Source organism: Salmo trutta, unplaced genomic scaffold (assembly GCF_901001165.1).
Source record: "Salmo trutta unplaced genomic scaffold, fSalTru1.1, whole genome shotgun sequence".
NCBI classification, from domain to species: Eukaryota; Metazoa; Chordata; class Actinopteri; order Salmoniformes; family Salmonidae; genus Salmo; species Salmo trutta.
The window spans coordinates 39,698-58,179 of record NW_021822985.1 but is presented as its reverse complement, the minus strand read 5'-3'; the positions used below and the strand labels follow the sequence as shown (position 1 = coordinate 58,179).

Genomic DNA, 18,482 nt, shown 5'->3' with positions numbered 1-18,482 from the left:
ACTGTGGTACCTTTTATACTGACACCTTTAAGGAGTAATACTGTACCTTTATACTGACACCTTTAGGGTAATACTGTTACCCTTTATACTGACACCTTTAAGGAGTAATACTGTTACCTTTATACTGACACCTTTAAGGAGTAATACTGTGGTACCTTTATACTTACTTTAATCCTTAAAGGTACCACAGTATTACCCTTTAAAGGTGTCAGTATAAAGGTACCACAGTATTACCCTTTAAAGGTGTCAGTATAAAGGTACAGTATTACTCCTTAAAGGGTCAGTACAAAGGTAACAGTATTACCCCTTAAAGGTGTCAGTATAAAGGTACAGTATTAACTCCTTAAAGGTGTCATATAAAGGTAACAGTATTAACCCTTAAAGGTGTCAGTATAAAGGTACAGTATTACTCCTTAAAGGTGTCAGTATAAAGGTAACAGTATTACCCTTAAAGGTGTCAGTGTAAAGGTACCACAGTATTACTCCTTAATGTGTCAGTATAAAGGTAACACAGATTACCCTTAAAGGTGTCAGTATAAAGGTAACAGTATTACCCCTTAAAGGTGTCAGTATAAAGGTAACACAGTAGTACTCCTTAAAGGTGTCAGTATAAAGGTAACACAGTATTAACCCTTAAAGGTGTCAGTATAAAGGTTAACGTAGTATTACCCCTTAAAGGTGTCAGTATAAAGGTACCACAGTATTACCCCTTAAAGGGTGTCAGTTATAAGGTACCACAGTAGTACCCCTTAAAGGTGTCAGTATAAAAGGTACCACAGTATTACCCCTTAAAGGTGTCAGTATAAAGGTAACACAGTATTACCCCTTAAAAGGTGTCAGTATAAAGGTACCACAGTATTACCCCTTAAAGGTGTCAGTATAAAGGTACCACAGTATTACCCCTTAAAGGTGTCATTATAAAAGGTAACACAGTATTACCCTTAAAGGTGTCAGTATAAAAGGTACCACAGTATTACCCCTTAAAGGTGTCAGTATAAAAGGTAACACAGTGTTACCCCTTAAAGGTGTCAGTATAAAGGTAACACAGTGTTACCCCTTAAAGGTGTCAGTATAAAGGTACCACAGTATACCCCTTAAAGGTGTCAGTATAAAGGTACCACAGTATTACCCCTTAAAGGTGTCAGTATAAAGGTACCACAGTATTACCCCTTAAAGGTGTCAGTATAAAGGTAACACAGTATTACCCCTTAAAGGTGTCAGTATAAAGGTAACAGTGTTACCCCTTAAAGGTGTCAGTATAAAGGTACCACAGTATTACCCCTTAAAGGTGTCAGTATAAAGGTACCACAGTATTACCCCTTAAAGGTGTCAGTATAAAGGTAACAGTGTTACCCCTTAAAGGTGTCAGTATAAAGGTAACAGTGTTACCCCTTAAAGGTGTCAGTATAAAGGTAACAGTGTTACTCCTTAAAGGTGTCAGTATAAAGGTACCACAGTATTACCCCTTAAAGGTGTCAGTATAAAGGTACAGTATTACTCCTTAAAGGTGTCAGTATAAAGGTACCACAGTGTTACCCCTTAAAGGTGTCAGTATAAAGGTAACAGTATTACCCCTTAAAGGTGTCAGTATAAAGGTAACAGTGTTACCCCTTAAAGGTGTCAGTATAAAGGTACAGTATTACCCCTTAAAGGTGTCAGTATAAAGGTAACACAGTGTTACTCCTGAATTTATTTAGCCATAACAAAGGGGTTGAATAGTTTTTTTTTGACAAGACATTTCAGCTTTTCATTTTGTATTAATTTGTAAAAACTTCAAAAAGCATAATTCCACTTTGACATTATGGGGTATTGTGTGTAGAGGCCAGTGACAAATAATCTCAATATAATCTATTTTAAATTCAGGCTGTAACACAAAATGAATACTTTCTGAAGGCACTGTAGATGTCTGTCAGTCCTGTCTAGTATAACTATATCTAGATGGCTCAGTCATTCCTGTCTAGTATAACTATATCTAGATGGCTCAGTCAGTCCTGTCTAGTATAACTATATCTAGATAGCTCAGTCAGTCCTATCTAGTATAACTGTATCTATGATCTTGACTCAGGAACTAAGAGATTTATATCAGAGAAACTGTTGATTAAAAGAGATTTACAGCATTTCTTGTACATAGTCCCCCCTCATTTTAGAGGACCAAAAGTTATTGGGAAAAATTAACTTGTGTGTATTACATCAGTCAAAAGTTGAGTATTTGGTCCCGTATTCACAGCACTCAGTAACTACATCAAGCTGGTGACTCTATAGACTGGTTGGATGTATTTGCTGTTTGTTTTGTTTCAGATTATTTTGTGCACAACAACAACAAAAAAGTGTCACAGTCCCAATACTTTTGGCGCTCACTGTATAATAACAAGATATTTACAAAGTCATTTACAAGTCAATTTATTGAAAACATACATCATTTAAGGTCTATGTGAAATTGCGATTATATTTTAGCGTGTGTGAGGCCAGTCAGTGTTCTGAGTCTCGGTGGCAGCGCTGCGTTGGCGTCTCCATGCCAACGGGGGGAAGTGGTGAGAGGAGGCGGGGTTAGAACACTCAGCGCCACGCTCGGAAGTTTCAGCAGCGACCATAACTCCTCCCCTCTGGTCACTACGGCGACAACGTCCTCCTCACTGCCACACCAGGAGACTGCTCCGTTACGAAGCTTAGAGAGGAACAGAGAAACCCTACACACACACACACACACACACACACACACACACACACACACACACACAACACACACACACACACACACACACACACACACACACACACACACACACACAGAGTAAGGAACGGCTGTAGTGTGTGTAATTGTGTGACTGTAGCATGTAGGACAGCAGTGAGCCTGTAGGACAGCAGTGAGCCTGGAGGACAGCAGTGAGGGACAGCTGTGAGGGACAGCAGTGAGCCTATAGGACTGCAGTGAGCCTGTAGGACAGCAGCGAGCCTGTAGGACAGCAGCGAGCCTGTAGGACAGCAGTGAGCCTGTAGGACAGCAGTGAGCCTGTAGGACAGCAGTGAGCCTGTAGGACAGCAGTGAGCCTGTAGGACAGCAGAGAGCCTGTAGGACAGCAGTGAGGGACAGCAGTGAGCCTGTAGGACAGCAGTGAGGTGTGGGGGCTGTGCTTTGGCAAAGTGGGTGGGGTTATATCCTGCCTGTTTGGCCCTAGCGAGCCTGTAGGACAGCAGCGAGCCTGTAGGACAGCAGTGAGGGACAGCAGTGAGCCTGTAGGACAGCAGTGAGCCTGTAGGACAGCAGTGAGCCTGTAGGACAGCAGCGAGCCTGTAGGACAGCAGCGAGCCTGTAGGACAGCAGTGAGGGACAGCAGTGAGCCTGTAGGACAGCAGTGAGCCTGTAGGACAGCAGTGAGCCTGTAGGACAGCAGATGAGCCTGTAGGACAGCAGTGAGGGACAGCAGTGAGCCTGTAGGACAGCAGTGAGGTGTGGGGGCTGTGCTTTGGCAAAGTGGGGTGGGGTTATATCCTGCCTGTTTGGCCCTGTCCGGGGGTATCATCGGATGGGGCCACAGTGTCTTCTGATCCCTCCTGTCTCAGCCTCCAGTATTATGCTGCAGTAGTTTATGTGCCGGGGGGCTAGGGTCAGTCTGTTACATCTGGAGTATTCTCTTGTCTTATCCGGTGTCCTGTGTGAATTTAAATATGCTCTCTCTAATTCTCTCTTCCTTTCTTTCTCTCGGAGGACCTGAGCCCTAGGACCATGCCTCGGGACTACCTGGCATGATGACTCCTTGCTGTCCCCAGTCCACCTGGCCATGCTGCTGCTCCAGTTTCAACTGTTCTGCCTGCGGCTACGGAACCCTGACCTGTTCACCGACGTGCTTGGTGCAAACCCTCGACAACTACAATGATTATTATTATTTGACCATGCTGGTCATTTATGAACATTTTAACATCTTGAACCATGTTCTGTTATAATATCCACCCGGCACAGCCAGAAGAGGACTGGCCACCCCTCAGAGCCTGGTTCCTCTCTAGGTTTCTTCCTAGGTTTTTGGCCTTTCTAGGGAGTTTTTCCTAGGGAGTTTTTCCTAGCCACCGTGCCTCTTTCACATGCATTGCTTGCTGTTTGGGGTTTTAGGCTGGGTTTCTGTACAGCACTTTGAGATTTCAGCTGATATACGAAGGGCTATATAAATACATTTGATTTGAATTTTGATTTGAGGGACAGCAGTGAGGGACAGCAGTGAGCCTATAGGACTGCAGTGAGCCTGTAGGACAGCAGTGAGCCTGTAGGACAGCAGAGAGGGACAGCAGTGAGCCTGTAGGACAGCAGTGAGCCTGTTAGATAGCAGTGAGCCTGTAGGACAGCAGAGAGGGACAGCAGTGAGCCTGTTGGACAGCAGTGAGCCTGTAGGACAGCAGTGAGCCTGTTAGATAGCAGTGAGCATGTAGGACAGCAGTGAGGGACAGCAGTGAGCCTGTAGGACAGCAGGTGAGCCTGTTAGACAGCAGTGAGCCTGTAGGACAGCAGAGAGGGACAGCATGACCTGTTGGACAGCAGGTGAGCCGTGTAGACAGCAGTGAGCCTGTAGGACAGCAGTGAGCCTGGGAGGACAGCAGTGAGCCTGGAGGACAGCAGTGAGCCTGGAGGACAGCATTGAGCCTGTAGGACAGCAGTGAGCCTGTAGGACAGCAGTGACCTGTAGGACAGCAGTGAGCCTGTAGGACAGCAATGAGCCTGTTAGACAGCAGTGAGCCTGTTACAGCAGTGAGCCTGTAGGACAGCAGTGAGCCTGTAGGACAGCAGTGAGCCTGTAGGACAGCAATGAGCCTGTAGGACAGCAATGAGCCTGTAGGACAGCAGTGAGGGACAGCAGTGAGCCTGTAGGACAGCAATGAGCCTGTAGGACAGCAATGAGCCTGTTAGACAGCAGTGAGCCTGTAGGACAGCAGTGAGCCTGTAGGACAGCAGTGAGGGACAGCAGTGAGCCTGTAGGACAGCAATGAGCCTGTAGGACAGCAATGAGCCTGTTAGACAGCAGTGAGCCTGTAGGACAGCAGTGAGGGACAGCAGTGAGCCTGTAGGACAGCAGTGGGACAGCAGTGAGGGACAGCAGTGAGCCTGTTAGACAGCAGTGAGCCTGTAGGACAGCAGTGAGGGACAGCAGTGAGCCTGTAGGACAGCAGTGAGGCCTATAGGACAGCAGTGAGGGACAGCAGTGAGCCTGTAGGACAGCAGTGAGGGACAGCAGTGAGCCTGTAGGACAGCAGTGAGCCTGTAGGACAGCAGTGAGCCTGTAGGACAGCAGTGAGGGACAGCAGTGAGCCCTGTTGGACAGCAGTGAGCCTGTAGGACAGCAGTGAGCCTGTAGGACAGCAGTGAGCTTGTTAGACAGCAGTGAGCCTGTTAGACAGCAGTGAGCCTGTTAGACAGCAGTGAGCGCCTGTAGGACAGCAGTGAGGGACAGCAGTGAGCCTGTTAGACAGCAGTGAGCCTGTAGGACAGCAGTGAGGGACAGCAGTGAGCCTGTTGGACAGCAGTGAGGGACAGCTTGAGGGACAGCAGTGAGCCTGTAGGACAGCAGTGAGCCTGTAGGACAGCAGTGAGGGACAGCAGTGAGCCTGTAGGACAGCAGTGAGCCTGTTGGACAGCAGTGAGGGACAGCAGTGAGCCTGTAGGACAGCAGGGAACAGGAAGCCCATTGTGTGTGTGTGTGTGTGTGTGTGTGTGTGTGTGTGTGTGTGGTGTGTGTGTGTGTTACCTGGGTATGAGGTCATGGGAACGGGAAGCCAGTTTAGCGAGCGCGCTCAGTAAGGAGGTAACCACCCTGGGGGAGGGGCTTCCAGAGGAAGTGATCTCGAAGAGGACTGCCTCCAATGTCTCGAAACAGGAAGTAACCAGATCCACAGAACACCGAGAGTCAAATGACACCGACAGGTACTCACCGAGTACCCACACCTACACACACACAGATACACAGATACACAGATACACAGATACACACACAGAGAGACACACAGAGACACAGATACACACAGAGACACACACACACACACACAGTTAACAAGATAGACACACACTCAGTCTCGATCTGTCACCATGTGTCTCTAAAGGTTTCTCTCTCACTTTGTTTATAATATAGTATAGTGTGGTATATTATAGTGTATATTATAGTATATAGTTCTCACCACATGTGTGTGATATTATAGTATATAGTTCTCACCACGTGTGTATATTATAGTATATAGTATATATTATAGTATATAGGTTCTCACTCACCGTGTGTAAATATAGTATAGTATACAGAGTATATTAAATAGTATAGTATATAGAGTAGATTATCGTAATAGTATATTCTGTATATATAGTATATAGGGTATGTTATCAGTATAGTATATATTATAGTATTAGTGGTATATTATAGTATATATTAATATATCATAGTTTAGTGTATATTAAAGTTATAGTGTATATTATAGTATATAGTATAGATTAGTATATATTATAGTACATACTGTATATTATAGTATATAGTATATATATAGTATATAGTGTATATATAGTATATATTATAGTATATAGTTCTCACATGTGTGTATATTATAGTATATAGTATATATTATGGTATATATTGTATATTATAGTATATATTAGTAGTATATAGTATATAGTTCTCACCACATGTGTGTATATATTATAGTATATAGTAGCTAGTGTATATTAAGTATATATTATAGTATACTTAATAGTTCTCACCACATGTGTGTATATTATAGTATATGTATATTATAGTATATAGTATATATTATAGTATATACTATATATTGTATATATAGATTACGTCATCCACATGTGTGTATATTATAGTATATATTATAGTATATAGTATATATTATAGTATATAGTATATATTATAGTATATATTATAGTATATAGTATATATTATAGTATATATTATAGTATATAGTTCTCACCACATGTGTATATTATACTATATAGTATATATTATAGTATATATTATAGTATATAGTATATATTATAGTATATAGTATATATTGTAGTATATAGTTCTCACCACATGTGTGTATATTATAGTTTATATTATAGTATATATTATAGTATATATTATAGTGTATAGTTCTCACCACATGTGTGTACAGGTCTTCTTTGCTGTTGATGTTAGTGGTGGTTCCAGCAAACTCTAGCAGCTCCCGTGATTGGTCAACAACCAGAGAGGGGTGGAGCTTACACAGCTTCAACAAGTGGTGGCTAAAAACTCTAGAGAGAGAAACGAGAGAGAGGGAATGAGAGAGAGAGGAGAGAGAAAACGAGAGAGAGGAGAGAGAGACGAGAGAGAACGAGAGAGAAACGAGAGAGGAGAGGAAACGAGAGAGAGAAACGACGAGAGAGAGGAGAGAGAACACGAGAGAGAAATGAGAGAAAGAGGAGAAGAGAGAGAGGAGAAAGAGAAAAAGGAGGAGAGAGAGGAGAGAAACGAGAGGAGAGAAACAAGGCGAGAGGAGGGAGAACGAGAAGAGGAGAAAGAAACGAGAGAGCGCAGAAGAGAAACGAGAGAGAGGAAACGAGAGAAACGAGACGAAACGAGAGAGAAACGAGAGAGAGGAGAGAGAAACGAGGAGAGAGAGGAGAGAGAAACGAGTGAGCGAGAGGAGAGGGAGAGAGAGAGGGAAAGAACCGAGAGAGAGAGAGGGAGAGAAACGAGGAGAGAGAACACGAGGGAGAGAGCGTGAGAGAGGAGAGAAACGAGAGAGAGCAACGAGAGGAGAGGAGAGAAAACGAGAAGAAACGAGAGAAACGATGAGAGAGCAAACGAGAGAGAGAAACGAGAGAGAAACGAGAGAGAGAAACGAGAGAGAGAAACGAGAGAGAGAAACGAGAGAGAGAAACGAGAGAGAGAGGAGAGAGAAACGAGAGAGAGAGGAGAGAGAGAAACGAGAGAGAGAGAGAGAGAGAGAGAGAGAGAGGAGAGAGAAACTGAAGAGAGAGGAGGAGAGAGAAACGAGAGAGAGAGGAGAGAGAAAGACGAGAGAGGAGAGAACGAGAGGAGAGGAGAGAGAACGAGAGAGAGGAGAGAGAAACGAGAGAGAGGAGAGAAACGAGAGAGAGGAGAGAACGAGAGAGAGGGAGAGAACGAGAGAGAGAGGGAGGAGAGAAACGAGAGAGAGAGAGAGAAACGAGAGAGAAAGGAGAGAAACGAGCGAGAGAGAGAGGGAGGAGAGGAGAGAACCGAGGAGAGAAACGGAGAGAACGAGGAGAGAGGAGAGAGGAGGAGGAGAGAGGAGAGGAGAGAGATAGGAGAGAGAGAAGAGATAGGAGAGACGAGAGAAGAGAGACGAGAGAGAAGAAGGAGAGAGAGGAGAGAGAGAGGAGAGAGAGAGGAGAGAGAGAGAACGGGAGGAGAGAAAGAAAGGAGAGAGAGAGGAGAGAACTGAGGAGGAGAAGAGGAGAGAAGAAGACTGGAGAGAAACGAGAAGAGAGAGGGAGAGAGAAAAGAGAGTTAGTTAACCGAGAGTGTAATGAGCAGATGAGCTCCTGAATTGTTCAGCATGTTTTTACCAAAAGATAGACTGAGGGGTTGTATAAAAAGGTGGATTATTTTACAAGGACATATACAGGGTGATACCCTCCGCATCATAACAGGGGATACCCTCCGCATCATCTACAGGGTGATACCCTCGCATCATCTACAGGGTGATACCCTCGCCCATCAGAGGGTGATACCCTCCGCATCAGCTACGGGTGATACCCTCCGTCATCTACAGGGTGATACCCTCCGCATCATCTACAGGGTGATACCTCATCATCTACAGGGTAATAACCTCCGCATCATCTACAGGGTAATACCCTCCTCATCAGCTACAGGGTAATAACCTCCTCATCATCTACAGGGTATAACCTCCTCATCATCTACAGGGTATACCTCCATCTACAGGGTAATACCCTCCGCATCATCTACAGGGTAATACCCTCATCTACAGGGTGATACCCTCCATCTACAGGGTGATACCTCCATACAGGGTGATACCCTCCATCTACAGGGTGATACCCTCCATCTACAGGGTGATACCCTCCATCTACAGGGTGATACCCTCCATCTACAGGGTGATACCCTCAGCTCCATCTACAGGGTGATACCCTCAGCATCATCTACAGGGTAATACCCTCCATCTACAGGGTAATACCCTCCATCTACAGGGTAATACCCTCCATCTACAGGGTAATACCCTCCGCATCATCTACAGGGTAATACCCTCCGCATCATCTACAGGGTAATAACCTCCGCATCATCTACAGGGTAATAACCTCCGCATCATCTACAGGGTAATAACCTCCGCATCATCTACAGGGTAATAACCTCCGCATCATCTACAGGGTAATAACCTCCGCATCATCTACAGGGTAATAACCTCCGCATCATCTACAGGGTAATAACCTCCGCATCATCTACAGGGTAATAACCTCCGCATCATTACAGGGTAAAACCTCCGCATCATCTACAGGGTAATAACCTCCGCATCATCTACAGGGTAATAACCTCCGCTCATCTACAGGGTAATAACCTCCGCATCATCTACAGGGTAATAACCTCCGCATCATCTACAGGGTAATACCCTCCGCATCATCTACAGGGTAATACCCTCCGCATCATCTACAGGGTAATACCCTCCGCATCAGCTACAGGGTAATACCCTCCGCATCAGCTACAGGGTAATACCTCCGCATCAGCTACAGGGTAATACCCTCCGCATCAGCTACAGGGTAATACCCTCCGCATCAGCTACAGGGTAATACCTCCGCATCAGCTACAGGGTAATACCCTCGCATCAGCTACAGGGTAATACCCTCCTCATCAGCTACAGGGTAATACCCTCCTCATCATCTACAGGGTAATACCCTCCGCATCATCTACAGGGTAATACCCTCGCATCATCTACAGGGTAATAACCTCCATCTACAGGGTGATACCCTCCATCTACGGGTAATACCCTCCACATCATCTACAGGGTAATACCCTCCACATCATCTACAGGGTAATACCCTCCGCATCATCTACAGGTAATAACCTCCGCATCATCTACAGGGTAATAACCTCCGCATCATCTACAGGGTAATAACCTCCGCATCATCTACAGGGTAATAACCTCCGCATCATCTACAGGGTAATAACCTCCGCATCATCTACAGGGTAATAACCTCCGCATCATCTACAGGGTAATACCCTCCGCATCATCTACAGGGTAATACCCTCCGCATCATCTACAGGGTAATACCCTCCGCATCATCTACGAGGGTAATACCCTCCATCTACAGGGTAATACCCTCCATCTACAGGGTAATACCCTCCATCTACAGGGTAATACCCTCCATCTACAGGGTAATACCCTCCATCTACAAGGGTAATACCCTCCATCTACAGGGTAATACCCTCCATCTACAGGGTAATACCCTCCACATCATCTACAGGGTAATACCCTCCACATCATCTACAGGGTAATACCCTCCACATCATCTACAGGGTAATACCCTCCATCTACAGGGTAATAACCTCCATCTACAGGGTAATAACCTCCGCATCATCTACAGGGTAATAACCTCCGCATCATCTACAGGGTAATAACCTCCGCATCATCTACAGGGTAATAACCTCCGCATCATCTACAGGGTAATAACCTCCGCATCATCTACAGGGTATAACCTCCGCATCATCTACAGGGTAAATAACCTCCGCATCATCTACATGGTAATAAACCTCCGCATCATCTACATGGTAATAACCTCCGCATCATCTACAGGGTAATACCCTCCGCATCATCTACAGGGTAATACCCTCCGCATCATCTAGCAAGGGTAATACCCTCCATCTACAGGGTAAACCCTCCATCTACAGGGTAATACCCTCCATCTACAGGGTAATACCCTCCATCTACAGGTAATACCCTCCATCTACAGGGGAATACCCGCCATCTACAGGGTAATAACCTCCAGCTACAGGGACCCTCCACATCATCTACAGGGTAATACCCTCCACATCATCTACAGGGTAATAACCCTCCTCATCATCTACAGGGTAATACCCTCCATCTACAGGGTAATACCCTCCATCTACAAGGGTGATACCCTCCATCTACAGGGTGATACCCTCCATCTACAGGGTGATACCCTCCATCTACAGGGTGATACCCTCCATCTACAGGGTGATACCCTCCATCTACAGGGTGATACCCTCCATCTACAGGGTGATACCCTCCATCTACAGGGTGATACCCTCCATCTACAGGGTGATACCCTCCATCTACAGGGTGATACCCTCCATCTACAGGGTGATACCCTCCATCTACAGGGTGATACCCTCCATCTACAGGGTGATACCCTCCACATCATCTACAGGGTAATACCCTCCATCTACAGGGTGATACCCTCCACATCATCTACAGGGTAATACCCTCCATCTACAGGGTGATACCCTCCATCTACAGGGTAATACCCTCCGCATCAATCTACAGGGTAATACCCTCCATCTACAGGTCCGGTGATACCCTCCATCTACAGGGTAATACCCTCCATCTACAGGGTAATACCCTCCATCTACAGGGTGATACCCTCCACATCAATCTACAGGGTAATACCCTCCATCTACAGGGTGATACCCTCCATCTACAGGGTAATACCCTCCATCTACAGGGTAATACCCTCCATCTACAGGGTGATACCCTCCATCTACAGGGTAATACCCTCCATCTACAGGGTAATACCCTCCATCTACAGGGTAATACCCTCCATCTACAGGGTAATACCCTCCATCTACAGGGTAATAACCCTCCATCTACAGGGTAATACCCTCCTCTACAGGGTAATACCCTCCATCTACAGGGTAATAACCTCCATTCTACAGGGTAATAACCTCCATCTACAGGGTAATAACCTCCGCATCATCTACAGGGTAATAACCTCCGCATCATCTACAGGTAATACCCTCCATCTACAGGGTAATACCCTCCGCATCATCTACAGGGTAATACCCTCCGCATCATCTACAGGGTAATACCCTCCATCTACAGGGTAATACCCTCCATCTACAGGGTAATACCCTCCATCTACAGGGTAATACCCTCCATCTACAGGGTAATACCTCCATCTACAGGGTAATACCCTCAGCATCATCTACAGGGTACTACCCTCATCTACAGGGTACTACCCTCCATCTACAGGTTAATACCCTCCGCATCTACAGGGTAATACCCTCCGCCATCTACAGGGTAATAACCTCCATCTACAGGGTGATACCCTCCATCTACAGGGTGATACCCTCCATCTACAGGGTAATACCCTCCGCATCATCTACAGGGTAATACCCTCCGCATCATCTACAGGGTAATACCCTCCGCATCATCTACAGGGTAATAACCTCCGCATCATCTACAGGGTAATAACCTCCGCATCATCTACAGGGTAATAACCTCCGCATCATCTACAGGGTAATAACCTCCGCATCATCTACAGGGTAATAACTCCGCATCATCTACAGTAATAACCTCCGAATCATCTCAGGTATAACCTCCGCATCATCTCCAAGGGTAATAACCTCCGCATCATCTATCAGGGTAATAACCGCCGCATCATCTACAGGGTAATACCCTCCGCATCATCTACAGGGTAATACCCTCACATCTACAGGGTAATACCACTCCATCTACAGGGTAATACCTCCCATCTACAGGGTAATACCCTCATCTACAGGGTAATACCCTCCATCTACAGGGTAAATACCCTCCATCTACAGGGTATAACCCTCAGCTACAGGGTAAATAACCCTCACTCATCTACAGGTAACCTCACCATCATCTACAGTGGTAATAACCTCCTCCATCTACAGGGTATACCCTCCACATCCTCTACAGGGTAATACCTCCCAGCATCATCTACAGGGTAAGAACCTCCGCATCATCTACAGGGTAATACCCTCCGCATCATCTACAGGGTAATAACCTCCGCATTCATCTACAGGGTAATAACCTCCGCATCATCTACAGGGTAATACCTCCGCATCATTACAGGGTAATAACTCCGATCATCTACAGGAATACCTCCGCATCATCTAGCGGGTAATACCCTCCTCATCTACAGGGTTAATACCCTCCAATCTACAGGGTAATACCCTCCATCTACAGGGTAATACCCTCCATCTACAGGGTATACCCTCCATCTACAGGGTAATACCCTCCATCTATCATGGGTAATACCCCCTCCATCTACAGGGTAATACCTCCATCTACAGGGTAATACCCTCCATCTACAGGGTGATACCCTCCATCTACAGGGTGATACCCTCCATCTACAGGGTGATACCCTCCATCTACAGGGTGATACCCTCCATTACAGGGTGATACCTCCATCTACAGGGTGATACCCTCCATTACAGGGTGATACCTCCATCTACAGGGTGATACCTCCATCTACAGGGTGATACCCTCCATCTACAGGGTGATTACCCTCCATCTACAGGGGTGATACCTCCATCTACAGGGGTGATACCCCTCCATCTACAGGGTGATACCCTCCATCTACAGGGTGATACCCTCCACATCATCTACAGGGTAATACCCTCCACATCATCTACAGGGTAATACCCTCCATCTACAGGGTGATACCCTCCACATCATCTACAGGGTAATACCCTCCATCTACAGGGTGATACCCTCCATCTACAGGGTAATACCCTCCGCATCATCTACAGGGTAATACCCTCCATCTACAGGGTGATACCCTCCATCTACAGGGTAATACCCTCCATCTACAGGGTAATACCCTCCATCTACAGGGTAATACCCTCCATCTACAGGGTAATACCCTCCATCTACAGGGTAATAACCTCCATCTACAGGGTAATAACCTCCATCTACAGGGTAATAACCTCCGCATCATCTACAGGGTAATACCCTCATCTACAGGGTAATACCCTCCATCTACAGGGTAATACCCTCCGCATCATCTACAGGGTAATACCCTCCGCATCATCTACAGGGTAATACCCTCCATCTACAGGGTAATACCCTCCATCTACAGGGTAATACCCTCCATCTACAGGGTAATACCCTCCATCTACAGGGTAATACCCTCCATCTACAGGGTAATACCCTCCATCTACAGGGTAATACCCTCAGCATCATCTACAGGGTACTACCCTCCATCTACAGGGTACTACCCTCCATCTACAGGGTAATACCCTCCGCATCATCTACAGGGTAATACCCTCCGCATCATCTACAGGGTAATACCCTCCATCTACAGGGTAATACCCTCCATCTACAGGGTAATACCCTCCATCTACAGGGTAATACCCTCCATCTACAGGGTAATACCCTCCATCTACAGGGTACTGTGAAGAGATCCCCATAGTACATCACCCTTTAGATATTAAAAATGACAAGGCACCGAAAGAGTACAAAGAGAAGCTCCTCATGGACAATCCAGACCAGCCCTTTCTTTAACCAGGTCGGCTAGTTGAGAACAAGTCCTTTATTTAACCAGGTCGGCCAGTTGAGAACAAGTCCTTTCTTTAACCAGGTCGGCTAGTTGAGAACAAGTCCTTTATTTAACCAGGTCGGCCAGTTGAGAACAAGTCCTTTATTTAATCAGGTAGGCCAGTTGAGAACAAGTTCTCATTTACAACTGTGACCTGGCCAAGATAAAGCAAAGCAGTGCGACACAAACAACAACACAGAGTTACACAAACAAACGTACAGTCAATAACACAATAGAAAAATATATATACAGTGTGTGCAAATGAAGTAAGGTTAGGGAAGTAAGGCAATAAATAGGCCATAGTGGCGAAATAATTACAATTTAGAAAATGAACACTGGAGTGATAGATGTGCAGATGATGATGTGTAAGTAGTGATACTGGTGTGCAAAAGAGCAGAAAAGTAAATAAAAACAATATGGGGATGAGGTAGGTAGATTGGATGGGCTATTTACAGATGGACTATGTACAGCTGCAGCGATCGGTTAGCTGCTCAGATAGCTGATGTTTAAAGTTAGTGAGGGAAATATAAGTCTCCAGCTTCAGCGATTTTTGTAGTCTGTTCCAGTCATTGGCAGCAGAGAACTGGAAGGAAAGGCGGCCAAAGGAGGAATTGGCTTTGGGGATGACCAGTGAGATATACCTGCTGGAGAGCGTGCTACGGGTGTTGCTATGGTGACCAGTGAGCTGAGATAAGGCGGAGCTTTACCTAGCATAGACTTATAGATGACCTGGAGCCAGTGGGTTTGGCGACAAATATGTAGCGAGGACCAGACAACGAGAGCATACAGGTCACAGTGGTGGGTAGTATATGGGGCTTTGGTGACAAAACTGAGATATTCTATAAGAGGAACAGGATATGGAGCTAATATTCTATAACAGGAACAGGATATGGAGCTAATATTCTATAAGAGGAACACAATACTATGGAGCTAATATTCTATAAGAGGAACACAATACTATGGAGCTGATATTCTATAAGAGGAACAGGATATGGATCTAATATTCTATAAGAGGAACAGGATATGGATCTAATATTCTATAAGAGGAACACAATACTATGGAGCTAATATTCTATAAGAGGAACAGGATATCGATCTAATATTCTATAAGAGAAACACAATACTATGGAGCTGATATTCTATAAGAGGAACAGGATATGGAGCTAATATTCTATAAGAGGAACAGGATATGGAGCTAATATTCTATAAGAGGAACACAATACTATGGAGCTAATATTCTATAAGAGGAACAGGATATGGATCTAATATTCTATAAGAGGAACAGGATATGGATCTAATATTCTATAAGAGGAACACAATACTATGGAGCTGATATTCTATAAGAGGAACAGGATATGGATCTAATATTCTATAAGAGGAACAGGATATGGAGCTAATATTCTATAAGAGGAACAGGATATGGAGCTAATATTCTATAAGAGGAACACAATACTATGGATCTAATATTCTATAGGAGGAACAGGATATGGATCTAATATTCTATAAGAGGAACACAATACTATGGATCTAATATTCTATAGGAGGAACAGGATATGGAGCTAATATTCTATAAGAGGAACAGGATATGGAGCTAATATTCTATAAGAGGAACACAATACTATGGATCTAATATTCTATAGGAGGAACAGGATATGGATCTAATATTCTATAAGAGGAACAGGATAAGGAGCTAATATTCTATAAGAGGAACACAATACTATGGAGCTAATATTCTATAAGAGGAACAGCATATGGAGCTAATATTCTATAAGAGGAACAGGATATGGATCTAATATTCTATAAGAGGAACACAATACTATGGAGCTAATATTCTATAAGAGGAACAGGATATGGATCTAATATTCTATAAGAGGAACACAATACTATGGAGCTGATATTCTATAAGAGGAACAGGATATGGATCTAATATTCTATAAGAGGAACAGGATATGGAGCTAATATTCTATAAGAGGAACAGGATATGGAGCTAATATTCTATAAGAGGAACACAATACTATGGATCTAATATTCTATAGGAGGAACAGGATATGGAGCTAATATTCTATAAGAGGAACAGGATATGGAGCTAATATTCTATAAGAGGAACACAATACTATGGAGCTAATATTCTATAAGAGGAACACAATACTATGGATCTAATATTCTATAGGAGGAACAGGATATGGAGCTAATATTCTATAAGAGGAACAGGATAAGGAGCTAATATTCTATAAGAGGAACACAATACTATGGAGCTAATATTCTATAAGAGGAACACAATACTATGGAGCTAATATTCTATAAGAGGAACAGGATATGGAGCTAATATTCTATAAGAGGAACAGGATATGGATCTAATATTCTATAAGAGAAACACAATACTATGGAGCTAATATTCTATAAGAGGAACACAATACTATGGAGCTAATATTCTATAAGAGGAACAGGATATGGAGCTAATATTCTATAAGAGGAACAGGATATGGAGCTAATATTCTATAAGAGGAACACAATACTATGGAGCTAATATTCTATAAGAGGAACAGGATATGGATCTAATATTCTATAAGAGGAACAGGATATGGAGCTAATATTCTATAAGAGGAACAGGATATGGAGCTAATATTCTATAAGAGGAACACAATACTATGGAGCTAATATTCTATAACAGGAACAGGATATGGATCTAATATTCTATAACAAGAAGAATAAATTGAGCTAATATTCTATAACAGGAAGAGGAAATGGATCTAATATTCTATAACAGGAAGAGGAAATGGATCTAATATTCTATAACAGGAAGAGGAACTCAAGCAGTAGAACATTGAGATATGAAGACGTTACTTTCGGTCAACGAAGATGTGTTTGTCAGGTATCGTCCTAAAACCAACACTAGACACTATGGAACACAAAGCTTTTACTATCTCATCCTGGAATATACAAGGTCAGAGGTCATCTGCCTTTAGCCTTAAAGAGCAGGAACCCAGACTTCATCAAAGACATTGGAAATACAGACACTTTCATCCTACAAGAAACATGGTACAGAGGAGACGGACCCACTGGTTGTCCTCTAGGTTACAGAGAGCTGGTAGTCCCATTCACCACACTACCAGGTGGTATAGAGGAGACGGACCCACTGGTTGTCCTCTAGGTTACAGAGAGCTGGTAGTCCCATCCACCACACTACCAGGTGGTATAAATGAGATGGACCCACTGGTTGTCCTCTAGGTTACAGAGAGCTGGTAGTCCCATCCACCACACTACCATAGTGAAGGTGTAAACTTGGCAGTAGAAAGCCTAAACAGTCTGACGTTTCAGCTCCCCTATCAAATCTAAACATTTCAAGCAGACAACCTTAGATAATGACAAATGGTTTGATGAAGAATGCAAAAACCTAAGAAAGAAATTGAGAAACCTGTCCAACCAAAAACATAGAGACACAGAAAACCTGAGTCTACGCCTTCACTACGGTGAATCACTAAAACAATACAGAAATACACTACGGAAAAAGAAGGAGCAGCACGTCAGATATCAGCTTAGTACAGCGCCTTCGGAAAGTATTCAGACCCCTTGACTTTTTCCACATTTTGTTACGTTACAGCCTTATTCTAAAATGGATGAAATTAAACAAATCCTCAGGAATCTACACACCATACCCCATGATGACATCACAATACCCCATGATGACATCACAATACCCCATGATGACATCACAATACCCCATGACGACATCACAATACCCCATGACGACATCACAATACCCCATGATGACATCACAATACCCCATAATGACGTCACAATACCCCATAATCAAATCAAATCAAATTTATATAGCCCTTCGTACATCAGCTGATATCTCAAAGTGCTGTACAGAAACCCAGCCTAAAACCCCAAAGAGCAAGCAATGCATGTGAAAGAAGCACGGTGGCTAGGAAAAACTCCCTAGGAAAAACTCCCTAGAAAGGCCAAA

General features: G+C 44.1%; 1 protein-coding gene across 4 annotated transcripts in view; it reads right to left on the bottom strand.

Annotated features, from left to right (window-relative positions):
• Nucleotides 1-2,384: 2,384 nt before the first annotated feature.
• Nucleotides 2,385-18,482, bottom strand: part of LOC115187863 (AP-5 complex subunit zeta-1) — a 42,592-nt gene continuing 26,494 nt past the window's right edge. For all 4 annotated transcript variants that reach the window (XM_029746894.1, XM_029746895.1, XM_029746896.1 and 1 more), the window contains 3 exons: nt 7,114-7,246; nt 5,730-5,926; nt 2,385-2,687 (listed from right to left, as the gene is read on the bottom strand). In XM_029746894.1, coding sequence (XP_029602754.1) covers nt 2,444-2,687; nt 5,730-5,926; nt 7,114-7,246 — 574 coding nt within the window. In that variant the 3' untranslated portion in view covers nt 2,385-2,443. The remainder of the gene's footprint in view (nt 2,688-5,729; nt 5,927-7,113; nt 7,247-18,482) is intronic.